This window comes from Trachurus trachurus, assembly GCF_905171665.1.
Source record: "Trachurus trachurus genome assembly, chromosome: 19".
NCBI classification, from domain to species: Eukaryota; Metazoa; Chordata; class Actinopteri; order Carangiformes; family Carangidae; genus Trachurus; species Trachurus trachurus.
Genome location: NC_139913.1, coordinates 16,209,821 through 16,237,087, shown reverse-complemented (window position 1 = coordinate 16,237,087; position 27,267 = coordinate 16,209,821). Strand labels below are relative to the sequence as shown.

The 27,267-nt window shown below is 43.2% G+C and overlaps 1 protein-coding gene across 1 annotated transcript; it reads right to left on the bottom strand.

The window, feature by feature from the left end:
• Positions 1-3,887: 3,887 nt before the first annotated feature.
• fmn2b (formin 2b) lies at positions 3,888-24,053 on the bottom strand (the record flags this gene model as incomplete). The annotated part of the gene is made up of 19 exons (XM_083993616.1): positions 3,888-3,914; positions 5,433-5,514; positions 5,651-5,800; positions 7,827-7,878; positions 8,275-8,367; positions 8,489-8,609; positions 8,817-8,876; positions 10,761-10,907; positions 11,051-11,180; positions 11,284-11,375; positions 12,052-12,113; positions 12,279-12,366; positions 12,638-12,782; positions 13,513-14,507; positions 15,167-15,219; positions 16,456-16,585; positions 16,748-16,926; positions 19,342-19,592; positions 22,306-24,053. The coding sequence occupies 19 exons, from the start codon at positions 24,051-24,053 to the stop codon at positions 3,888-3,890; spliced, it is 4,605 nt and encodes a 1,534-aa protein (XP_083849742.1).
• Positions 24,054-27,267: the final 3,214 nt, after the last annotated feature.

The following is a 27,267-nucleotide window of genomic DNA, read 5'->3' as shown; positions in this document are numbered from 1 at the left end:
GGGTATTAGCCTACACACTGGTTCCACCAGAATTGAAAGGCAACCAGAAACTGGTGACCCTCTAGAAACTGAGGAAATACTCCCAAAACATTGTCTTATCCCATGATCTCCACCACACTAAAATGAAAACAACAAAATAGTTGTAGCATACAGAGTTATATGTAGCACCAAAAAAGTTAGTGTGACTCTTCTCACAAATATTTGGTCAAGGTCAGTAACACTAACAGTACAACTCAGAAAATTAACAGAATAAGATTTAACCTTCCTGAATGGGATTGATGATCCTAAAGGAGCCCCCATTTGTCACAAGAGGAGAGATAGCAAATGAACATGGCCAAGCTTTTATAGCATGGAAAGGCCCAGGTGAACTGCATTAGCTGATGACCCTCACCTCTGAATCAATTGGCTGCTGAGGTTGCCTAGGGCGACCTCCAAGGCAATGGGAGGGTCGTCACAACATTGTGGCACTGTCAACCACTGACCGCTACATTTTTTCATTCAGACTGTCAATAGGTTTGCCAGATTTCTGAAAGAAACTCTTTGTTTGTCAAAGTCTGTTTCATGTAGGCTAATACACAATGTTATATATTAATTAGCCATATATCATTGGGAGCTTCTCTGGTTTCCTGATTTGGATAACCTGTCAGCCTTGTTTCCTTGGGGTTATCACTAGTACATCGTATGTAGCATTTCAGCAATGACCGGAAATCCCATTGCTCCAGTGGCTCATGACAAAGGGTCAACTGAAAGGGATATTTGTATTAATAAACACACAGGTAATTGTCTGCAAACTCTGCAGCTCTATAGAGCTAGCTAATAGTTTGCAAATGGTTTTGGATTTATAGCACATCTAGTGTGTAGGTTCAATGTTATTACTGTCATCAGCTCTATAAACCAGATTGATGGCATGCATCATATAATACAATGTTATGCTGACACATAAGTCCATTAGTCGATTTTATTGTTAGTGATCATTTTGTCATTTTGTTAGTCATCTAACACATTTGTTTGCAGTATTGTTTAGAGATTCTATTTGTGATATTTTGTAAACCCTTGTAATAATGACAGTAGTGGCTGTTCCTGGTGTGCATGTTTGCACTAGACAAATATCCTGGGCATCATCCCAACAGTGGCATGACACCTCTTAACTTTTAATTCAAAGTGTGGATATATCTGGCTACAGTTTGAATAATGATGTTTTAAAAGATAGGATTTATAAAGCCTGAGGTGATTATTAGCTGAGCCTGGTTGTAAAAGATGTTTGTGTTCATTCATTCACTTTATTGAATGGGCATAAGGTAGGCTAAGTCTTAGTTTGTGTTGCACACACAAGTTTTTATGTTTAAAGTTGCACTAAAAGATGCTTGCTTATAGGAGATCGAAGTGATTAATAAATTTTAATTGTTGGTATGAAGAGGCATTTCAATTTTAATAGATGGAGGTGCAGCACATTTAACTGTGTGTTCACTTTTCCACAAAAATCACTGTAAGAGAGTGTGAACAAGAGATTTAAATGAGCAATAGAGGCTAGCATAGAGTAGTCTGGACTAAGACTTTAGTGTCATCCGTTATCTAACACTATGCAGTTCTGCTGTTCAGAAAAAAATGAACTGTTTGTGAATTTTTCCTGTTCCCCTGTCAGTCACATCACCTGCCTCGGTGAAATATTGCATACAACCAAAAATAATGCAGAAGTCATTCTCTTTATTTTACAGAAATTACACTGCACCCTGACCCCATGCATCCCTTTCATATACATGTATACAAGAACATTTATTGCACATGAAACAGTTCAAATGTCGTTGGGTTCCTGTAGTGAGCATCATTCCAGCAAACAGAGGAAGATCTCACTAACAGGAGCCCAAAATGTGTTTCACAATCATTTTTAACAATGTATTACTTTACATTAATAAAGTCTTTAATTCTGCAGTTCGATGCACAACACACATCCTTCACCGCACGGCTCGTCAACCACAAAAATGTGATCAACCACACACACTCTCACACACTTCCTATGGTATACCTGGTACAATATGGCATGTCACTGAAATACATTGAAATTGCACATGTAAGTACACTTCTCCTGCTGATAAACACTGCTGTAAAAATGCACTGTTAGATTTTCTAATGAGAAGTTACATCTGGACAGCATTGTGGTAACGTGAGAGTCCATGAAAGTGTGTGATGAGATTATCAAGGTGACCACATGGAAGAGCTACTGCGTTGTTTAGAAGTTCATAGCTGCGATTACCCACATCTCTGCTACTTTTTGACACAACAGCAGCCATCACTTGTTTTTTTGTTTTGTTTTTCATTTGAGTGTTTAAGTGCTGCTTATCAGTGCCAGTCACCACAGTCCTCTGTTACATCTGTGGCTGCTGAAGCTGGCCTGAATCTGAAAGTGCCTCACTTTCAGATCAAGTGCCAAGAAAGAACAAGTTAAAAAAACAACGTCTGACCTCTATGTGTTCACCAAAGTTGCACAAACGTCTAAATTTGCTTTAATGGTAAAATAAGTTCAATAACATTTTTTCAAATATTCCTTTTTTATTTTTATTTTACGATCAAAAAATATGGTACTGGGTAATCATGCTGATAGCTGATGTTGACCAAGATTTTTCTCCTTTAATGCAAGGTCTTTGGAAAAAGGGCTATTGACAATTTGGTGAGTTGCCATGGAAGTTTACGCCACTGATGCGCCAACTAAACTACACCTACAAAAGTTAGGCAACATGTTTTATGGGAGGATATTATGGCATAGACAACAGAAGTTCAGATACAGTGAGATTTAAGACTGGATGGAAATAGAAAGGGTCGAGGTGACCTGATAGCTGAGACGTTAGGGTGCATACCGCATCAGTGCAAATACCCTGAGCAGCGAGTCACTGGTTTGATGCCCAGGTGGCTGGACTATTTGCTGGATGTCATTCCCCATATTTTCCATCTCTCTGGACAATATCCGTTCAGTAAAGGCAGAAAACAGACTAAAAATTAAGATATAGAAAAAGGAAATAAACAAATAGAAAACAGTGGATAAAGGCTGTTTTCCGAGAGACATTCAAAAATTAAAAAATGGTGGAAAAACCTGTCAAGCAGAAACATCTGGGCCCAAGATGACATTTACTGAATATAGAAAACAGATCATGACTTCATATACCTGCTGTCTGGAACCAGTTGGCATTTCTGTTATATTTATGACTGATAGCTGTCTGCGGTGTGTTTGAATTTATAGAGGTCTTGGACCTGTGTTAGTAAAACACACCTGCTTTTACAACCAGTACCCTCAGGTGTTAGAAAACCAACCAGGAATGATTCTTTTTTTTTTCTTTTTCCAAAGAGAAGAAGTGACTCAGCGTTTCTCAGGGGGAGGGGAGTGTGATTCACACAGCTGTGTATCTGAGCTGCATTCAAATAACACAGTGCGGCCTATCAGACAGTTACAGTCAATATCAATAATGCAATACTGAGTCTTGTCATTGTTGTTTGGGCCAGTCGGGCAAAGTCGGTCTTCATCACTGAGCTTGTGGTGATTTTTTTTTTAAAGATAATTAAGATCTTAATTAAATAAAAATAAAATAATTTCTTTTGTCAAAAATGTGGGTTTCTAAACTACACAGTGTGGTGTTATTTAAGCCATGTGTGAGGTATATGTCATATGTCTCGGCTGTGATGATCCCAAAGGTCCATGATTCCTGTTGCCTGGTGGCCCAGGTTGAGCTTTAGAAGAAGCAACTTAAGACAGCAGGCCCATAGAGCAGGTTAGACATAAATAAATGAGAGAAGATGTCCAGAGCAGGCTCAGCCAGACAGATAGTACATGCCATCCCCATTTGTGCTGTCCGTTCCTTTTTCACTTCATACCGTGACTCACCGCCAAGTCTACAGAGTCAAATCTTCATGCCCAGCTTGGCTTTCTGTGGAAAGGACACAAACAGAGGTCAAGTGCATTAAAAAGAGAATGAATATTTAGACTAACAGCTTATTTCACCAGGGTAAGTAGCAGGTAGATTTATGCCTAATGGAAAACAAATTGTAACAGTCAGAATGAAATACATTTTCAAGATGCTGGATTAATAATGGAACTTCACTGCTTTCATTACCAGCAGCACAATTGGTCTGTCTCATAGTAGCAATTAGCACTGGCAATGTCATTATTTTAACCATGTTAGCCATCTTTCCCAAACATTATGCAAAGGGGCATTAACTACCTGCACAGCCGACCATTCGAGTCCCTTAGTATGGTACTAATTTGCCACAATGTATGCATATGTATGTATGCATATGGAAGCATTTAGGAGCATCATTCACTGTATTTTCCCTTTTTTACTTTTCAAGTAAAGATTCTACATTGAAACATAGAAATGTGTGTGTGTTTGTTGCCTACATAGCTTTGGGACTTTGTTTACACCCCAAATCCCCAGCCAATCTTCTGACTTATGGCTCCGTGTCATCAAGCCTCCAGTCATCCTCCCAGCATGCTAGGCATCAAGATGTTAGCCTCCAGTTTTTCCCCCAGAATCCTCAGGCCTTTTTTACACAGAGATACACCCTGTCACAGATTCAGACCTGGGGCTGTCTCCTTTTGGGGGAATCTACTGTGCCTTTGCTAGCAGACATCTAGGTTAGAGTGCTTATTAAGGAATAAAGGTCATGGAGGTGCTCGTCAACCAAACAGCACCTCGTTAGCAGTGAACAGTCTCAACTTCAGCCCATGATTTCCAGTTACCAGCTTGAGCTTCAACCCCAAGTCTCCGACTTCCAGTCCAAGCTTCAGTCTCAGCTGGCCAAGGGATTTGCTTTCTTGTGACGCAGAGCTTTCAACATCCAGGTGTCAGGTGTTCTAGTTGAAATAAGTTTGATCCTTGTGTCCTCTTCCTGGTTCCTTGTTAGTGATCTGGTAGATACTTGTCCTTAATCTCAGCCCATGATAAGGGATCCAACTGCTCTGCTTTCACCTCCACCCAGATCTGTTCTTCACCATTGATGTTCAGCTCAATCTCTAGAGAGGCCCAGTCTTTACCCTTTACCCCTCCAGAATGCTTCTGTGCACTTGCCTGATCCTCGGGCCGTCCTCCTGAGACAGTCTGGCCTCGGGGTGATCACTGATCTCATTTTCCCTCATTCTTAAATTTGATGTGAACATAAACTGAAGCTCCTGACCTATATCTGCAGGTCACACTGGTACACACTGCACTGCTGCCACATGATTGGCTGACTGGGTAATTGCATGAATACCCAGATGTACAGTTGTACCTAATAATGTGCACTGTGACTTTAAATGTGTTTGTTTTCTTTGTTTTTCTAGTCTTTGTTGCCATGATGAGCTATGGTAGTTATTAGGTCCTTTCCTCTTCAGAAAGATTTATTTAAGACTAATCTTCTGACCTTTAGGTTGGTGAAATCATAAAAAAGAAGAAGAAAGGTGAACTCACAATGCCAGAGGCATGTTTAGGTTTGACACTGTAGGAAGCCTTCTCCTTGGCCTGACGGAAACACTCTTCTGCTGCTTTTAACCTGCAGAATACAAATACATTACTCAGCATTAGGGTGCTTATCCATTTTAATGGTGTTCATTTTGCATTGACGTTTTGATATCACTCTATTTAAATGTGAAAACAACAACAGATTGTAGCAGGATGTGATAACCTACCTCTCCTTGAGAATAGTCTTGTTCTCTCTCTTCCACTGGTCCTTAAAGTCAGAGGAGAACTCGTGCCAGAGGCAGAAGAACGTGTTGGGTGAAACCTCCTTCTCACCTGCCTTGGCCTTCACTGAGAAGAACACTGTTTGCTCCAGGAACCTGACACAAGTCACAAAGTCACAGAGTCACTCCAAATAACTGGTAAAAAAAAAAGAGGATATTTTTCAGTAATTAAAGCAGAAGTAAGTGATATATTTGTGTTAATATAAGTCTTAAATAGTTATATCTTCCGACAGCAATCACTTACATAGAGTGTTTGGACCGAAACACGGGTCTGTCAGTCCCTCTGCTCTGCTCTGAGTCGAGGAGAAAACATTTATCGTATCCTACAGTTTTTATCCAATGAGGAGAGAGAACGGCATGCAGGGCTGTGTGTGCAGCCAAGGAACGCCGTGAATGTGGTGACGCAGGGACGAGGACTGTTATGGTGCGTTCAAGGAAACTCGTATTTTTCCGACCGTGAAGTCGTACCAGTTCGATCTGGTACGAGTTCACCGGTCGGAAGTTACGAGTGGCCGTTATAGTGACTTTCACCGGTAAAACAGGTCGGAAAAACACGAGTGGGTTGCCTGGAACGCTACAAAGTCGTAAGTTGTGACTTGAAGCTGTAATTTACGATTTCAAAAGCCTGCCTGGAACGCAGCATTAGCGAAAACAACCGGACCACTTACTTCTGCTTTAATAGGTTATAGGTCCAGAAAGGACAGTGTCTGGGTCCAGACCCTATCAGTGACCTCTGATTTATTAAGCTTAGATTCCATTTTCCATTTTTAAATTGATAAATTTATCATTTGTAGCATTCAGTCAACATTTAATAATCCTTAATGTCAAAGTAAAAGGATGTTTTTTAGCAACTTTGAAAAAGTATTATTGATCAAAAACTGCAAAGTCTTCGGCATGGAGCACAGATCATCTCCAAGTGTTCTCAGGAGCACAGAGGCAATAACTCTCACTGTCACTCTAAGAGAACTTCAGACGTCCTCCGAGATGGACAACCTGCTGGAGTGACGTCCACCCCAGCAGCTCTCCATCAGTCAGGCTTTATTGTAGAGTGGCTGGAAAGAAGTTATATGAAAGACTGCTGGAGATTGTCAAAGACCATTTAAAGGATTCTGAGAGCATGAGGAAAAAGATTCTGTGCTTAAAGAAAGAGGTGATGTTAACTCTCAGGATGACAGTGACCATTCTTGTCAATGAAATATGAGCACAGTTGTATACTCCATATTCATATGTGTGTTATCACCATCAGCACAAGGGTTGCTATATATAACCACTTGTACAATTAGAGGGAACTGAAAGAGGGAGGTGGTGCGGTGAAAGTTTAGAACTGAGCTGTTGACAGGAAGTATGCCCCACCCTTTAGCCAATCAGAATATCTTCTGTGGTCTTACACAAACAGCACTGGCTGGCACTGTAAATAATACTGTCCAAGTCAAAGTACATAGAGACAATTGCATTCTTTTTCTTTTCTTGATATATTACTATTACTAATCTGCTCAGATTCATGCATTCATCAAGGCTCCTTTTATTCTAGATGTTTGATGTTTGCCTTGTTTTATTGGTCAGATGCCCCTGACCAATAGGACAGCCCAGGTGGCCTAGTCATGTACACTGCGTGCACAATTATTAGGGAAGACGGGTATTTTGACCTTATTATCATTTTTATAAATATTTTTCAACTTCAACCTATACAAACCTGAATGTTTGTTGGATTTAATCATTATGAGTTGATGTGTATTTGTGTTTTGAGGGAGAGTGTGGCCAAAGTGATCAACACCCTATAAAAGAGATTTTAACAGACTCTGAAATGTCAAAAACTGTAAAATGCCTTTCAGATGGATGCAACACTCTTAAAAGCAGCTCAATTATGGGAGCGTGATCACTGAAAAGTCAAATGTTTTGTTACACATAGTCAACAGGGTCGTAAGAAATGTGTGGAGAAAAAAAAAAGAAAACGGCTAAAGACTTGAAAAGAACTAAACATGAAGCTGCCAGAAACCCATTATCCTCCAGCGCACCATATTTCAGAACAGCAGTGTATATATGACGTTACATTGCAGCTGCTATAGAAACACTGCTCAGGCATTTAGACAGTTGAAGTACATATGAAACAGGTTGTTCTTACAGTTTGTGAGTGCTGCTGAGGTTTGCTTCCAGGGTCTCCAGTTCACTTTTAGCTAAAAAAAAAAAAAAAAGGAGAAATACAAAAGATCAAAACAAACAAGTCAGTGTGGTTGTTATCAGTAGCTGCTGCCCAATTCATCCCAGAGAAAAGTTATATAACAAGAAATAATTCCTTCCTTCCTGACCCACTTCTATGATGTGTGGCCCTCTGTACTTGCAAATCACTGCCCCTTTCCCAGAGTCAGCCCTCTTCTGCCAAAGATATTGTTACGATGTGACCCACAAGCTTTTCTATTCTAATATCAAAACGTTTTAGCTCCGAGTGTTTGGGGGACAGTTGTACAGACCCCTCCTATAGAACAGGAACCTATAAAGAACATGCTTTTTGTTGTGGCACTTGTAGAGTCTCACTTGCTGCACCTGTCTTACTGTAATACATTCTGTGTTACCTTGCGTGAGGAATTCATCCATCTTGTCTTTGAAAGGCTGCAAGTTTTCCTCATCTGAAACCTTACACACTTTTTCCACTTCCGATGTACAAGCTGAGAAAAGTATCAAGAGAACAGTACAGTCAGGTCAAGATGTACAACTGTGACAAGTTAGGTACAAAAGTAAGGAAGGAATGTGTGTGTGTGTGTGTGTGTGTGTGTTTGTGTGTGTTACCTCTGAGATCCTTCCTGAGTCGAGTCAGGTCTTTCTGAAAGTCTTCAAACTTCATCTGTGAAGACTGGAACAAATCATGAGGCTCAGGGATAGGATACAAGCTCGTCTCCCTGCCGGCATCCTAGTGACAGAGACACATAGGCACATGTTAGACATCACATGAAATAATTACAACAATCTTATATGTTTGATATGTTGAGGTAGATATCTCTGAATATGAGCTAGATACAAGTGGAGGCCTGATCCAAGGATTATGTCAAACAACACAGTGAAGAGAGCGAATGAAAAGGAAAACTGAAAGGAAGGAGAAGCAAGTATGAAAGCTTACCTCATCAAAATGTCGGAGGTAGTAGGCGACAATATAGGACAGAAGACTTTTTGTGCTGTCCTGCATTTGAAGAAAAGACAGACATAAGTTTAGAGAAGTGCAGAAATTGGTTTAAAGGAAATGATGTCCCTCACATGTTCTCAGTGACTATTAAGCCAAGTCTTTTTCACAACTAATAGAGTTTTTAAAAAAAGCACTTGACATACTATATAGAAATCACTCAACATAAAAAAAAAATCAGCAGAAACTGAGACACTGTCTTTTTTTCTTCCTCATATTCTTCTTCCTGGAAACCCTGCTGCCTACATTACCCATGATGCAATCCCACTGTGGTAGCCTGGAGTCTATAGACCGCAGCACAAATGAGCAAGGGATGGCTCTAATTGACCCTGTTGTTATTGGTGGTATGCTGTCATGCATGAGGCACTTTGTAATGTGGTTTAAAAACTGCTCTACAAATAAAGATAATTACTATGTCACTTATACAAATTTTTATTTGTATTATTTATTAGCCTTTATTTAACCAGGTCGGTCCCGTTGAGATACAATGACCTCTTTTCCAAGGGAAGCCTGGCCAAGACAGTAGCATTGGAAAGTTGCAACAATTAAGAACACAGAGACACTCACACAAAACAGATAAAATACATGCAAGATAAAAGCAACAGGACTAAGACTCCGGATTTACATTAAAACAAGAACATCTGTGCTATGAAGCCGCTCCAAAGTTGCAAGGTTGATGAGCTCCTTTAACTTTAAAGTTTTCTGCAGTGCATTCCAAGCAGCAGGTGCAGCATACTTAAAGCAGTGCTTACCAAATTCAGAATGAACTTTGGGCACGTTTAATAAGTAAAACTCGTTGATACGTAAGCAGTAATTGACATCGTTTGCTTTAGTCAGAGATGTATAAAGTAGAAGAGTGTGAAACATAATTAACATAATATTTTTTCTAAAATGAACAGGAAAACCTACGTTTCAACGTCCACTAGTCGCACATGAATGAATAAAAGGTTGTCACTCTAACACTTGGGTTTACAGTTGTTATTCCAAACACATCTCCTCTGAACAGGACATCAGTCACAGTGCATGTATTATTCCTTTTATACCGGAGATTTAACATGAACATGGCACCAACAAATCCCATTGATGAGATCACAGCTGGCACGGTGCATGGTCACAGCTCATTTCTACCACAGCGTTTAATAATCTGTGTGCAGAGCAGAAAATCTGTTGTGAGCGCAGTCTGGCTCAGGTAACCCTGCATGTCAACTCTTTCATATGACACGGTGACGTGGATTTTTCCTGAACTGTTCCCTCGGTGTTAAGAGGATACTGCAAACAGCTGATGGAAACTGTTTACACAGGAATAGATGGGTAGAAGATACTAGAGCCAGAGCACAGGGACAGAAAGGGCCACATCGCTTTGTCTGTGCCTTTTGGCTGTGAGAGGGAACGACTGAATCAAACGTTACTCCAAGAGAGTTTCTGCAGGTTGACTGCATGAAGACTTAAATGACTGACTGAGGACATGGCTGAGCAGGATGAAAAGAATAATTTCTGTCCATTTACACCTTAGATGCCACAGGAAACACACTGGAGTCAGAATCTAGTCCCTAACTCTGCATAGATTAGATAGATAGAGGTTTGATAGATGTAACTGTTTACTATATTATATTGTCATAATAAATAAATGGTACTAATACTATCATCGGCAGAAAAAACTGGGGTGCGGTATAGCTCAAAAGGTTGAGCAGGCACCCAATACACAGAGGCTATAGTCCTCGCTGCAGCTGTCTCCCCATTACCTGCCCCTCTCTCTAACTGTCCTATTAAGGTGTAAAAGCCCCCAAAATATTTTAAATAAAATGAATGAATTAAAAAAAAACACCAATGGCTGCAAAGAATCAGGTCGAGGATTATTTTCAGCTTCTTTCCATTTTTACTCACGCTGCTCTTGACATCTTTGAGTTTGGGCAGGATGTCGAGGGTGAACCCGTCAGCCTGGCCTCTGGTTCGATTGCCACCATTCATGAAGTTACCAAAGGCCAGAACCAGACCTAGAACCTGCTTCACCGTCTCACTGTCCTGTAAGGCCTGCAGCGGACACCAGAGAATAGAGAGGGTGATGATGGAGACGATGGAGACGATGGAGGCGGCACAAAAAGACAGTGCTTAGTGATCGGGGTCAATTCTGACAGGTTAATATGCAGCTTATCTGCTGTTTGGACCGGACTCACCTTGCACACCCTCTGCAGTATGTCCAGCTTCCTTGTTATAGATGACATGCATTCAGAGAAGCTGGATTGGAAGAGGATGCAGAACACTCTGCCAGAGAAGTTTGGGATGGCAGAGAGCTGGTGGAGAAACCTGCAACACATCACACACACACACACACACAAGCAAGCTGTTTTAGCTCCAGTGATCAGAGTAACACACTCATCAGTGCTGATTCATCAGAGGACAAACTCACTGCTCAGGTTTGTCCAGAGGTTTGGCGTTCTCTTTGTCTTTAGTGGACTTGATGTGCTTTTCGATTTTGTCCAGCTCCTCCTGCTGTGCCCTCTGTGGGAGAGACACAAGTCTTACAGTTCATCTCAAGTATGTGCATATTACAACACTGGAAAGTATATACTGTAATATACTATAGTAAAGTCGTGTCAGTTAAACTATATGATGTGAAATCAGCATGAAAGAAACCAGAGGCCCAGCTGTAAAACATAGGTTCCAATACAGAGACTTGACAAGAAGAAAATGTTTGAACCAGTTTCTCTTTTAATCTTGTCTTTGCTTGTCATATACTGTACATTATGAGGTGAGTGTGTCGGTGTCCCCTCGCTTTCTTTTTCTTTTACTGTTCAGCCACCACACCACACCATGTGTTCATATACTCATCTAGTCAGGCCAGGCACTGACATCAAACATTTGTCCTTCTATATATTTTATCAGATTGAAGGACAGTACTTCACAGCATAGTCTATTTTTAGTCATATTTATTTAAACTACTGTGTATTGATTTGAAATGATCTGCACTTGGACTAAATTAGTTATTGAGATACAGGTGAGAATTATTTACTCACAGTCTAGTGAAATAGTTTAAAATACTTTGACTGTGACTCAGTGGGTTACAGTTCCAACTACCCAGTTATTCCAGATTAAGCAGAGTAACAAACACATATGGCCATAAACCAGATATAATCAGACAGACAGCATGAGACTGTGAAGAGTGTGTGTTGCTCACATTCTCATACAGGGCCTGCAGAGTCTCCAGGTCCACCACTGTGTTGTCCAAGTTCAGGATAGCTGAGAGAAAGAGACAGAGAGAGACAGACTGAAGTCACTGTCGACTCATCACAGACGTGAAAAGTAAAGTCGAATGTGGTGAAAGAAAATAGGGCGAAGGTAGAGAAGCTGCAGAAAGACGAGACTAATCTAAATGTACTTGAACCTGTACTGTACACAACTCACCATGCTGGATGTCTTTCATATCAAGGTGCAGAGAGGACATGAGTATTCCTACTGCCTGAGAGCGCTTGTTGTTCAGCAGCTTCACAACCTGAAAACACACAGACACAAGGTCAGACTCAAAAGCTTACATGTAGTTTGATGCATTGATGCACAATTTTATAACATTGTTGAAATATAATAAAAAAAACACTCTTTTCAGTTGTGGAGATAGCATGTTAAATTTTGTCAAACCTTTTATTTAAACACCTTCAGTTATTGACTGCAGAGAAGGTCTATAAGCCACATCAAATGTTTCATTTTAAAGAAGAAGTCATGGAAAAGCCACTTGTAAAGATGTAAACACACAGAAGCACACAGACCTGTTTAGCCTTGGACTTGGTGATGGTGTCAGACAGCGGCTGCTTCTTCACCTTTACAGCTGTTTTAGAGAACAGCTCCACAAACTCATCAAAGTCCACATCAGGCTCCTCGATTGTGTCCCACACCAATGAAGAAGAAACCTCCCTGAGAAACACAGTTACAACAGCGTTACAGTACAAGTGGCACGTAGACCTTGTTGTGGGTCATTCAGTTTCCCCATTCTCTTGCATGCAGCTTCAATCTAGCACATCGATCTTTCTTTATTTTATTGTGAAGGTTAACTCATGAGGGAACAAGACCCAAACCAACACTGAACGTCTTTTACTAACTTACCACTTTGTGTGTATCACAGCTTGATACAACTTAATCCTGTGAGCCACAGAGCTCCATTGTTCCCAAACACAATTAAAAACACATCAGTGAGTCACGCTTCTGTACAGGGTGACATGTTCCTTCATCACCATGAAAACACACACTGTAGTTTATTTTGACTCAGTCCCACACACAATGTCCTGCTCCCCTTAGCACTCACTATGGCGCCAAATGTGAATTGATCCACTACTGAAAATAGTCCCCCAACAAATCCCCGACATCTGCTTCCTGACATTTGACATTTCTTGAAAACCACAATGAGCCACTGTATCCAGGTTACTCTTTTACATTATAATGTCTACAGCCATCCTCAGAGAGACAGACCACCATCAAAGCTTTTAACACCAAACTTGTCCTCCTATCTTTGAACAGTCCCTTCAAGATTTTTACTATTCCTTTCCTTATCTAGAGCACATCCAATTTCAACACAAGTTAGAAGTTTTAAAAGAAGTGGCATCATTTGAAGGCGATCGCAGCTACAGCTGTTACTTATCGTCCTTACTTTTTGCTTTCCAGCTGGATCCTGGTCCAGTAGAGCGGCTTCATGGGCCTGGGCGGCTCCACCAGGGCCTTCCTGGGTGGTTTCTCCTGAGTCAGACCCAGAGCGAACAGCCCAAACGGCAGGGGAGGAGGCAGGGAGCCCAGGCTCCCTGGAAAAGCTGGAGGAACGCAGATGGCTCCTGGTGGTGGAGGAGGAGGAGGTGGTCCACAGCCTGGAGGTGGTGGTGGTGGTGGTGGAGGAGGTGGGCCTCCAAATCCTGGTAATGGCGGAGGAGGCGGAGGAGGTGGAGCAACGCCACCTGGGAGAGGAGGAGGAGGTGGGGGTGGGGGTGGGGCAAGGCCACCAGGAAGAGGAGGAGGAGGAGGAGGAGGAGGGGGAGGGGGTGGAGCAATCCCACCAGGGAGAGGAGGGGGTGGGGGTGGCGGCGGTGGTGGTGGGACAAGGCCAGCAGGAAGGGGAGGAGGAGGAGGAGGTGGTGGCGGAGCTGGCATTGAGCTTCCTGGTAAGGGTGGAGGAGGAGGAGGTGGTGGAGGAGGCACCACAGTCTGGCCTGGGAGAGGAGGCCCTGCTCCTCCAGGAGGGGGAGGAGGCTGCTGCTGACAGGAACACTGGAAGCCGTCCTGCTGGGGCGGGGGCTGCAGGAGGCCGCTGACTCCGCCCGACTCACTACAAGGCACTTTGAACTTAAAGCTGTCGTCCATGGGCGAAGTTTGCACCGACTTGGCCTCCAGGCTGTCCGGGTACGGAGCCGCCTCCGTCTGCAGGTGAGCATCGCACACAGCCCTCAGCAAGCCCTCGTCTCCACCACACTCCTTGTCCGTGGTGGTGGTGGTGGTGGTGGTGATGGAGGGGGTCACGCTGTCCCTGTCCAGCAGAGGGGGCTGTCGCTCCAGCTCAGCAATCTTAGTCCTGAGGTCCTCTATGGTTTGCTCCAGCTGCTGGATGACGTTCATGTGTTTTTCCTTAAGTTTGGTTGAAGGGAGGACACGTTCCTCCTGCAGACGAGACAGAGCCACAAGCTGGATGAGAGCATAAACATAGATTGTGTTCAAGTTGACTGTGTTAAATACTGACATCATGGGACCAGGCAGAGTAGACTATGATGTAATTGGCAGGGATGGACAGACAGAGTAGATTTATTCAAGTAGTTAAAGTTTCCTTTTTGAAGAGCTTCTCCATTTGTAATGTAACACCAGTGAAGGATGTCTCCTCTGACTGGTGTGCTCTCCACTGTCTGACTGAGTTCAGTTAAATACATGGGGTGCCTTTATTCACTCAGCAAAATGAGCTCTGAAGTTATTTATAAACAAGTCTTATATCATCAGGGGTTCCCAAACCTTTCAGCCCGCGACCCCCAAAATAACAGTGTATGGCACTGTTATTTTGTTATTTTGAACCCCGGTTCTACATTACAATGTTCTACATTACAATGTTTTTATGGTTTGTAAATTCACATCCATTATTTCTCTGAAACTGAAAATGCTTTATCTCAGAAGAGTAAAAAAAGACACATTTAATTAGGATCATGCACAGCAATTATGTGTGAAATCATTTTGGACAAGAATGAAATATAATGTTCTCTGTACCACTCAGTTTTTCACTTAAGCTTCAGGCTTTTAGTCGGGCAGAGAAAATTAAAGTGACTGACCAGACATTCCTGACTCTCTGTCTGTTGTTGGTTCACTCCCAAGGTGGCTGCTTGGTGTTCTGGACAAAGAGACACATCAGCAGGTCAGGAGAATACAGCACAGTAGAAACAGTTTTCACAAGGCTCATCATCCATTGGGTAAATATTAACACATAGAAGCATGAAGTCATTAATATACATAATACCATCCTGATTTTGCTCAGTGTTTCCAGCTTATATCAAAACGACATGTTTCTTTACCTCTAACCAGGTAACCTATCAACAACCAGTTCAAGCATCATCACTTTTGTACCAGAATGCACTAGATTCAATAAGAGATGGGTTGAGAGTACCTGCCTGAGCAAACCAGCTGCAGTGTGTCAATTAAAACTCTGACAGAACTGTCATATAATTGTAGTAAAACACCAGAATTTGTCGTGTGAAAATAGCACAACACATCAGGACACTGAATCGGGACGAAGAAAATAGCAGCCAATGAAGCTGAATCAGACTACATAGAAATACTCAACATATTAACAGCACACGGTACTCAGGTTTCAGGGAGCCTCCACCCACTGTGGTACAGGATGGTGTATTTCATGATCTGATGTTAGCAAACAGGCCGACTAACCTTCACCTGAGGCCCAACAACAATGGCAGCCTGCCAGTGTTTGCACATTCTCAGGCTTTGAATCAGCACAAAAATACAGCTAACAGCTGCAGAAACTATTACTGACCTTGATTGTCCTCTGCACATGAAGACGGAGAAATCCCATTCAGAGGAGGGAAGGAGAGGAAGAGAGGGAAGAGGAAAAAACTGTTTCAAACTGTGAACGCATACAGCTGACTGACAGGAGGCCTCCACGGTCAAGCTTTAAAAACTTACAAGAGCAAATCATATTATTGTCACAGAACTGACGACAGTACCACAAGGACACCAGGCACTGTTATGTGGGATTTGCTGACACAGCACACAGTGGTGAACACTCCAGCGCTGTAAATATCAATCAAGTCAGTCAACTTGATGATTTTGATGTTGATGGTGATGTTGATTACACATTAAACCATTACAGTGGCTGCTCTGGAAACAGGACGTCTTAGGAGGATTGTGTTGGGGGTGAATCCACTTTAATTCAATCAACACTAACAACACAAATAGATAAATTAAATAATAAAACTAAACTAACCAAATATCAGCATCTATAGATAAGACAAACAAGAATCAAAGCTGCAAATTAGTTTTAGTCCTTATGACTTTGATGATCTCTTGCATGTGACATCCAGTATGTGCAGGACATGTGTGGTGTTGTTTTTACCAGCCTCTGTGGATTTGGCTCCTGGTCTATTGTCTTGTCTTGACCTGCTGAGCTGCCCAAGTAGCTTTCCTTCCAGAGGATCCTGGGAGTGCGGCTGGCTAACGGCTGCCCAGGTGTACAACTGGTCATGCTGGGAGTTAGAATAGGAGCAAATTAGTAAATGGAAAGAGAACTGAATAAAGTCTTTCACCCTGCTTTAAATAAATACATGGTAAAGACTTAAATGAGAGGACTTTGAAAATGTGTGACACAAACACCTCACAAAAAAAACATCTGAGCTGCAACCACTTACATCAAACTTGGCTGTTGGTGTGGGGGAGATGTGGGTGCTGCTGCCTCCCAGCTGCTCTCTGAAGCAGTCGGTGAACGGCAGCAGGAGGCCCATGGCCAAGATCCTGGAGCACAGCCTCTCGGCCTCCTCCGGCTCCTCCTGCTGCTGCTGCAGGAACAGCTTCTCCAGCAAAGTCCGACCTGGGCGTGCGTCAATGAAAGACAGAAACAAAACGGTTGGTGTGCAACTGGAAACCACAGATATGTCAGATGTCCCCACATGTGAGGAAGGGGTTAATAACAGTGTTACCTGTTCACATCATGCTGTAGTCTAGCAGCCTTCTTGGGACAGTTATATAGAGTCATTCCCACATCTCTTACTCACCAACTGATGTGTTTTTAATAGTCATACTGCAGGCTTGAGTCATAAGCACAGTGTAAATATATTGACACTTGACACTTTAGCTTTAATAATAGGACTTAGATTAGATGAGTTAGACTTGTTAACTAGCAATTAACAGATGTCATCACTGGCATCAAGCCAGGCCCTTGGTGCCAGGAGTCAGTGACGTAGATGTGGCTAAATAAAGTGATTAAGAACCATGAAGTAACTGAAGTAAGTGAACTTCTATTAGTCTTATAGGAGTGCGGTGTGCAGCAGCCCCCTGGTGGTCACCCACACCTGCAGTTCCAGTCTGTCTGACAAACAAGTCAGCCTGAAATTTCTACCAAGGTCTTAGACAGTGGAGTTGGCATCAGAGGTCGTGGGCATGAGAGTGTGTTATATACATCAAACTGCCCGCTGTGTGCTTTGTTCACACTCCTAACTCAGAGGGCTGAACTTTTTTCTTTTTTCTTTTTTTTTTAAAGTCTGACGGATGAAAAACTGAGTGAGCTGTCCTATTCATCACCGTGTCTGTGCCCTGGAGAAAATGTATAATGTAATAGAGCAGCCAGCAGGGGTTTGAAGAGAAGCCGCAAGAAAACAGAGGAGGAAAAAAAAGAGAAAGATGAACAGATCATTCCTCCACATGAGGAACAGAAAGAGTTGTGTGGCCTATAGGGGACAGTGTCAGATTAAAAAAAAAAAAAAAAAACTCAGCAACGTTGAAGAGCACCTCAGTGAGAAAGACACAGGTCAGCAGGGCCCATGCAGAAAGGCAGCTTGTACTCACACTCATATGGACACTGACCCAAATGAATGACATGCAGCCAAGTTCATTTTAGTGCTGAATCATAACTGAAGTTATCTGATAGTACTTTTTATAGAGAGAAGTATAAACCTAGAGTGGAACCAGGCTTGTGATGGGCGAGTGTGACATGTGATGCCACAGGGAAAAACTAACTAAAGCTCCTGGCTGAGAGCTTCAGGGAGGAGATTTTGGAGCAGACTGAAGAAGAAGAGATGCTCAAAAGCTTAAAGGGAAGATGGGAAACCACAAGGAGGCAGACAGGAAAGAGGAAATCTATCCTCGTGATGGAAAAGGTCCATCCACTGCTGCTTTACAGCTACACAAATTATTTAGAAGGGAGGGGTTTTTTCATTTTTGCTGGAGGGAGTGTGCTCAGATTTGAGGAGGTAAAATCTCTCTCTCTCTCTCTGAGATATGATAATTAAATCTTAAGCTTATGGGATCATTTCACACTTTGAATTCTTCAAATACTGTTGAAATTGTTGGACATATTGGGGGGAAGGGTATTTGAGTCTTACTAGGTCAAGTCAGTGGTCCAAATAAAATATTAATATCTTTTCAGACAGTGAAACATGAGGTTAAGCCCCTCTCCTTATATATCCTTCTCAATTGTCTTCATTTGATAGTTTGATCAGTTTTGTTCAGTTCAGCTCATGTAACTGTCTGATACAGTAGGTAAACAGCAGTTAAACAGTGAAAAACTTTGCAACAACCAGCGCATTATTTCATCACACTCTTTCTGTCTTTGAACCAGACAGTACATTACCGCTGCTACTTTACTGTTGTTGATGTTCTTGGCCTCATGACAGCTCCAATACAAACAGCTCATCATTCAGAGAGTAGCATTATGGGACGTGGAGGTAAAGAGAAACCAGGAGTTGGTTTCCCTCTACATCTCTGAGAGTCTTCACCACATGCCAGACACATCAGCAGTGCTGGAACCACATCAGGCTCACATAGTCTAGTTATCTGGACTGGGACAATATATTGTGTTTAAATGCACCTTAACTACAATATGATAAGCTGTAACCTGCCACGCTCTGATGATGAAGTTTACCTGTTGGTTTACAAGCTGAAGAGAACCGTAAAGGGACGTACGGGATCAATGCGTTGAGCTTGTCTCCAGCTAAAAATGCCTAAATGCATTATTAATGACAAACTGACTGACATCATGATGTCTGTAGTGTGCCACTGCCCACCATCTATGTCTAGGACATTGACTAAAAGCCTTTAATGTGGACAGAGAGGTCATGTCTTCCATGTATTGATCTTTTTTTCTTTTTTCTTTTTAAAAACAATCCATTTAACTGTTCTGTATATAGAAACCTACATGTTCAGATTCAGATTTATAAGCATTTTTGTCCTCAGTGCCATTATGGACTTGTATGGTGTTGCATTCAGGGTCCCAGGGAGCAGTACTCACCAGTAAAGATGTCTTGAAAGCCACACGTAGAGACCTGTCCACAGGAGGACCTTCTGGTAGCACATAAGGGCTGGCTACCTCCTCCTCTGTAGCCCACCAGATACTCTCCAGAACCACAAGAGACTCCTCCGTCCTCCTCTCTGCTCCTCAGCCTCCTCTCAAGCTCCTCCGTCCAGTCGGCTGAGCGACTCAGAGACCCAGCCAGGCTTCGTGAGCGCTGCCTGCGGACCTGGTGACCCTCGGCCATGGTCCTGTTGACAGCCATGTTGTTAGTTTGATTTACTTTGATCAGGTGGCTCAGACAATTCAACTGAATCTTGAGTAAAATGCAGCACATGTATACATACAAACATGCATAAACTGACTTTGAAAGACCTAAAACCAACTTTACTTCTAAGCCAGAAACCATGATAACATCATATCTAGCTATTTGCTGCTTGCCACAACAACAAATGTTATGTTCAATGTGATGGACTATATCTCAAGCATGGTTTTTGTCTGAAGATGAATAGAGGTGAAACGAAGGAGATAAAAAACTTATAAGACTTATACATACAAAATATCTGTAGTATAGTTAAGTTTAAGATTTATAGTAGGTCTACAAAAGGTTAAAACATCCAAAAAATATCCATCTATCCATCACTATATTGATACTGTTACTGTTGTTTGGGAAATGCTTCCTTGATATAATTCCTAGATATTAACATCAACTACCTTGGTGTAGGTCAAACTGTATCTCCAGGTGTGTTCTCCATCTCAGAAAATTAACAACACGGTCCATTAAATAGATAATTGATAGGTCACTTAATGCCTCTGCTAACAGCACAAACAGCCCAATCATAGCTTAGCAACAGTAACTAGGCACTGCAGGGCTGCCAGGCCTTAAAGTTCCAGTCCTGCATTGTGGTGCGTGAGGCAGCACTCGATGTGAAGAGCTGGGATGACTGTGTCCAGAACAGAAACACAGGCCCACACAAATAAGGAGTGGGTTAAAGCCAGCTGCCTTATTTTGTAGGCTGGGCCTGACGGGAAGCACAAATGCGCCGATAGTTGTCATTTGTTCCCTCCAATATCTCGAATTGAACATACACATCATTAGATGCTTGAAGCTGAAAGGAAACTGATTTGTCCCCTCAGTATTCAGAGTGAACCTCCAGGATGTGTGTGTGTTTCACTGTGTGTGTGTGTTTGTCACTGAACTCCTGCTTCCAGTAAAGTGAACACAACGGCAGCCAAAGTTTTGGGCTTGATTTGTATTCTTCCCGTGCCAGACGCCGCTCTCTCTCTCCTCCACTCAAGTAAATGCAGGCCACATCACGGATGCACATGATTGATATCAGGCACTGTGATACATCTGTTTCCCCTGTCGCTGCGACGGGCTGCAGGACGGCTACATTTCATTGTCGTCGTTTGTCTTTTTAAAAACTGGCTTTGCTGCTGATTTATCACTGTGCTCTGTCACTGTGAACCAGCCAGCAGAAACAGAAGCATACATTCTGACTTTAATCCTGCGGCCTGTTAGATTTAGTCTTAATTCTTTTGGCAGTAACCTACTGCAGTGCTGAGCTAACATGATGTATTATACAGTATAGAGCCATCAACTGTATAGGCTATCTAATAATAAAAATAAAAGTATCTTTGCAACATCCAGATGATAATACAAGTCAGCAGAGGCACTTAAATGCACTTTGAGATAAAGTTTTGAACCACTAATCCATTAGTAGCAGTGGAGATCTAACAATGATAATTGTGATTTGAGCTGACAACTGATTAAAATGAGATCCTGACTAGACTTGGCAGGTGCAGCAACAGTAACTACAGTGAGAGTTTGGGAGCCTGGTTTATAATAAACTGGGTCACAGCTCAGGACATCAACTCCATTAGTAACACTGTAGCCTACTCAAAGTTATTGTGATAAGAGCTGGGAGCACAGTCACTGCAGCAAAGTGGACAGGGCAAGAAACGCAGGCTGTAAACAAAGCAGCTCCGTCATAATCATTGATGCTCTAAAGCAGTGGTTTTCAAAGTGGGGGCCAGGGCCCCCTGGGGGGCCGCCAGGAGTTCCTAGGGGGTCCTCAGCGAATTAGAGGGAAGATGAGAACAAATGCAAATAATAGGTAAAACACAAGTCCGCACACCAGCAGCAGCTCCAAGGTAATTGTTTATTATCAAGGTGATGATAAACAACTACCTTGGAGCTGCTGCTGGTGTGTGGACTTTGTGTTTTGCCTGTTTCATGCATTTTGTGTCTGGCACCCAGCTTTCAGATTTAGTGGATGTACGTGCATTTTCTATTGTTTTTCAACAAATGCAAATAACAAAATAAGATCAAATTATTGTATTTTGGGCATTATTATAAAATCTAATTTATGATAATATAACATATCGAAACCTTATTTGCCATGCTCATCTTTCAAATTGCCTGCCAGACAAAGTATCATTCATGACATCATGACCATTAACTGCTAACTGTTTCAGAAACCAGTGGGTTTGCAAAGTGGGCCCCGGCTAGAAGCTAACGCTATTCGAGAGGGGCCTTGCCATGGAAAGGTTTGGGAACCCCTGCTCTAAAGAACTGAAACTGAAAGTGAACACATCACATTATGGTGAGGTACTTTAGGTACACACCCTAATGGAAGCAGAAAGTGGCAATAAACTGACAGCTTGGATTTTCACTTTAACTCCTCCTTCAGAATGACTCCAGCTAGCCTGGATGTTTGTTTACAGCTACAATCATGCAGCTAGCAACACTTCAACACTTAACTGACTAATGACATCATTTGAAATAATGATGCAATGAATCCCAAGAGAATTTCTCCTTTACTAATCAAAGAGAATCCACCTCTCTGCTTCTCCTGCTTAAAGTTAAACTCAAATCCCAGTTTCTTTTAAACCAGCATCACATCAGAGGGAAAGTAACATCAAAGACTTTCAGATCAGATCATTGACATGCACCACAGGTACCTGTGGAGGTGATGGTGGGCTCTGCGCGGGGACAGGGGGCTGTGGGAGGGGGACAGGACTGGGGAGTATCCCGGGGAGCTGAGCTGTCTGGTGGTGGTCTTTATGTAGGAGGGGAAGATGGGGGGGTAGGGTTTGACCACAGGGCTGGAGGAGGTGGAGGAGTAGGTGGACCTGAGGAGTCTTTTGGCCAGTGTGGGGCTCTCCTGGGGGGGCAGAGGGGCGAAGCAGTTGCTGCTCCTCCTGCACTGCTGGGAGGAGGGGGAGGAGGAGGCGGAGGGGGAGGGGGAGGTGCCGGTCCTGGCGGGGGCAGAGTGGGCCAGCTCGGACCCGGCACTCAGGCAGTCCTCGAGAGACTCTGCACTGGTGTCCGACGCCAAATGACCCTCACCTCCTTCAAACGGGGCCCCCGGCCTCGGCCTCGGCCCCTCGCTGGTTTCCGGGCTTCTGCTGAGGCCGTTTGTGGGTGGGGGGCTGAGGTCCAGCTCCACCCCGGACCCCCTGTCCTCCTGAGGGGATTCACCTCCTGCTTCCTCCTCCACCTCCACCACCTCCTCCTCCTCCACTGGGGGTTTCCCAGTGCTGTCAAACGTGCGATCGGGGACACTGTTAACACCAGTCGTCATGGCGACTGGGCTGACTGCTGTCCCCCATTCAGTAGCCATGGTGATGGTTGTGAGAGGGGGCTGCTGTACCAAAGCATGCTGGTCTTTTGTGCCCGTGGCAACACAAAGAGAGGCTTCTCTCTCCCTCTGCCCCTTCCCATTTAGCTCCGGACGCCCCACCTCCCTGTCCGCCTCCCTCCTCTCCTGCACCTCTGTATGGAGGGGAGGGGGGCGGAGCGCCGGGGGCTGGGCCGTGGGCTTGGCAGCAGGGGCAGACAGAATTCCCGTCTCCAGGAATGACAGGGCATCAGACCCCAGCTCTAATTCGGGGGTCAGGTCAAGTTCCTCAGGAGGAGGTGATTGAACCACTCCGTTACTCTGCTTCCTCATCCCCTCTCCTCCTCCTCCTCCCCCCCAGCTCAGATCTATTTCTCCCCCTTCTTGCGCTTCCATAATTGAGTTAGCCTCCCCCTGCTGCTGCTGGTGCTGCAGCCTGATAGTGAACTGGATGTCTGCTAGCAGATCCTCGTGGTCAGCTGCTGAGTGGAAGCTGTAAATATCTGTGTCCGACCCCGAGCTCCCCCCCTTGTGCCCTCCATCCTCCGCGGGAGAGGTTGCTGCTGTCGAGGCTTTCCGCTGCATCTGCTGCCTCTGCTCTCCTCCTCCTCCTCCTCCTCCTCCTCCTCCTCCTCCTCTTCCAGCTCCATCCTTTTTCCCTTGTTCCACTTTCTTTTTCTTCTCAGGGAAAGCAGCCTCTGTGTCCGACTGTCCCAGCTCGTCTGCAGACAGGTCAGGTGTTTTGGTGCTGTCCAGCTCATCGTGCTGAGAAGCTAAAACGTCCTCCTTTGAGCCCGTTACCGAGGAGCACGCGTCTCCTTTCCCTTTCAGGTTGCTCTTTCTCTTGCGGATGGAGAAAACAGAGGACTTGGACTCTGATTTGTTTTTCTTCTTGCCTGGTCCGGTGCCATACACCCCGCCTCCTCCTGCACCGCCGCCTGCTCCTTTACCTCCATGCTTACCGTGGAGTTTCTTTCCCCCTTTTTTTGTCACGTCCCCTCCTCCCTCTCTCCATCCTTCATCCAGTGAAGGGTAGCTTCCATTACCCGATGCTGCAGCTTTCTTCTGCTTAGCCTCCTGGTTGCCCATGTCGATGGAGAGCGTCCAATGGCTGCCTGCTTCACTCAGGTCATGCCTGTGGTAGCTTTTTCAGTCAGGAGAGGTTTTAAGTGCCTGCGCCTGGAGGGTAGAAACGTCTCGGCCTAATCTGTGGATGCACGTCTGGTGGAGGCGGAGGAGCTGCTGCTGCTGATGGTGTTTTTTTTCCTTCTTCTTCTTCCCCTAATCTCTGTTGTGTCAAGATCTTCCTCGTTGTTTTCCGGTGACGAAAGCTGGCGTGGCAGTGATGCTGGCGCTGATGCAGGAGGAGAGACATACAGCTCCCTCTTCCTCCTCCCGTTGCTCTCTCTGTCTTACCCTCCCCCTCTTCCTCCTCTCCATCTGCTGAGAGGAGTGACGTAGGCACTGCCTGCTCAGTGGAGCACTGACGAGGAGGCAGACTGGGAGAGATGGAGAGCCGCTGGGATGGGGACACAAAGCAAGGTCTGCTGGGAAAAAAGAGAGCAAAAGAGCCTGAGAGGAATAAAGATGCTGCTCTCTGCTGGTGGTTGAATATACAGTATATGCTGCCCCACACTACCCCACCTCTTGTGTCAGTGCAGTTATACACGTCTTTACTACATTTCCCATGATTCATAGACTGCTGCTCAGATTACCCACAATGCTAATAAAATGTGGGCTGCATTCAAATAAAGAGACCTCCAATGGAAAACATTAAAAAAAAAAAAAAACATACACACAATTAACAGTTAGTAGATGCTTTGTTTCTGATGTGATAATTTGGTAACCCTTTAATTTACAGGCCATCGAGAAATAGCCTAGAAATAACTGTCAATTTTATTGTAATGTTGAGAAAGAGTCAAGAAATAATGATTGATTGATTAGAAATAGCCCAGAAATAACGGTCAATTGCAAGAACTTGGTGGAGAAAAATTCTGGCCTTTCCCAAAAAAATCCATAGCATGAAAAGCATGTGTAATATTTTGCCTTTATGAAAAACATGACATTACTATGAAATTGACTATTATTTCTAAGCTATTTCTTGACATTACTATGCAATCAATTGTGATTTCTTGGCTGATTATCACGTAGTTTACAGCCTGTAAATTAAAGACTTACCGATAATTTTAGACCTTATGGAGATAACACTGATTATCATCTTCCATTTCACAATTCCATTTTCCCATGTATTAAAAATGTATAATATTTAAAGGGGACATCACATCATGGGGAACCTGCCAGTTGGCTCCTATAGAGACGTGGAAAAATAAGGATCTGCAACAATCACGATTCACCAAGAAAAAACCTGCTAACGAATAGATGTGCTCAGAGTTTTTGACGACATTTACCTCTCAATGTTGGTGGGAGGGAAAGAAAGGGGGATAAGGGGAAAATGAGACTTGGCACTGCCATCTCCTCACCTTCTGCTCTCTCCTGTATGACTTAATGTTATAAATGAAAAACAGGTGTTATTCATGATTTGACAATGTAAAACAAAAATATTGCTAACTGCATTCCACAGTCTTTACTAGACATGCAAAACACGTTTGGTCCATAAAGACCAAATACTTCCTAGAGTGTGACAGAAAATTGCCTGTGCCTTAATTAAAGCCAAACAAAATGGCCACACAAATTAAAATTTTCACTTTTATTTTTTACTGTAACATTTTGTTTCATGTAAAGTTTTACATCAAACAGGTCACTGCAGTACATGTGAACACATTTTACTGAAACTGATTTATCACTAAACCTGATATTGAATATGAAAGTTGAGGGCATCTCATTTTCAAGTTGACACCACAACAAGTTAGGCTATTACTGACTTTAAATACTCACCAAGTTGCTCACAGCTGCAAAAAAAAAAAAAAAAAAAAAACTGACATAGAGAGATACTAACTAGATCAAGAGTGTCACAAACTGGCTCAGTATATATGACAGTGCTGATGATTTTTTTTATTGTAAAGTAACATGGTGTGGATAGCAGTGGCATTAATAGTGAATGTAGTGTGTTGATATATGAAGCGTGAGTGCATCTGTGCGTGTGAAAGGAAACACCAAACCAAACCCAGAACCCTTTAGAGCCTATAGGAGAGAGAGAGAAGAGAGAGAGAGAGAGAGAGAGAGAGAGAGAGAGAGAGAGAGAGAGAGAGAGAGAGAGAGACAATCAGTCCGGGCAGGTCCATGAGTCCCTAACGGCCCGGCCTGCAGGAAGTGATCAGCTGCATTATGGCGGGCAGACAGGGCCGGGTGTGGTCGCAACAATACATTTGAATCAGTGAGGATCAATGATTTAGTGTTTGTATGTCTATACTGTGCCATGTGTACAACAGCAGTTTATCTTGAAGCCACTTGATGATGCTGTTGCACAAATATTAGGCTACAGCCGACCGAGTTCTAGAGGCGCATTAGTAGTGAAAGACAACGTGTCAAAATCTTTAACATGTTTATTTATTTATTTTCAGCAATCATGGGTAAATATGTTGGAGGGTGATGATCTCATTTTACTGCTCCTCAGCTTATATAAACGTGTGAACATCAAGGCAAAACTGAAAATATCGGACAAAGTTGAGCTGCACACATCAATAAACACTCGAGTGCAAAGTATTAACGATGCAACACTTTGAAATAACCACAGATCGTTGTTATTTGTGTAAGACAGCAGTGGTGGAGAAGAACTAGTGGGTCATTGTGTGGTGTTTGATGCTGGAGTTTGACTTTCAACTTTTCTTTAATCATTAAAGCAAGAAAAATCCAGAGAATTTCTGAATTAAAACTGCGATTATGTAAAACTTCTCCAAAACATTCAGGCTGGACGGAGCCATATCAGACATTTAGGTCACTGCTGAACACACACACACTGTTTGTTCACGGACCTGTGGAAACAGACCAGGAGCTCACAGTTTGTACTTATTTAGCCAGTCACTCACCCAGAACAAATGGTGTTTATATACATTTCTGAGTGTGCTGTCTATGGATGCTTTTCCCACAGTGTCTAATAAAAATGAAGAATGTTTCTCTAGTTGGAGTCAGTTCCAGCAGTAATACCAGAAAACAAGATTATTTTGTTGTTTCCCTTTTGTTTTATTTTACTTAAACTCTTCACATTTTTGAAATTGACAGACTGACACTGTGAGTGACATGCAGCTTCACATGCTCCGTGACAAACGGCTCTGTCAGTGTTACAGTGACAGACTGAGGGGATTCACTCATGTGGCTACTTTTTACTATCATCTGATCTACAGTA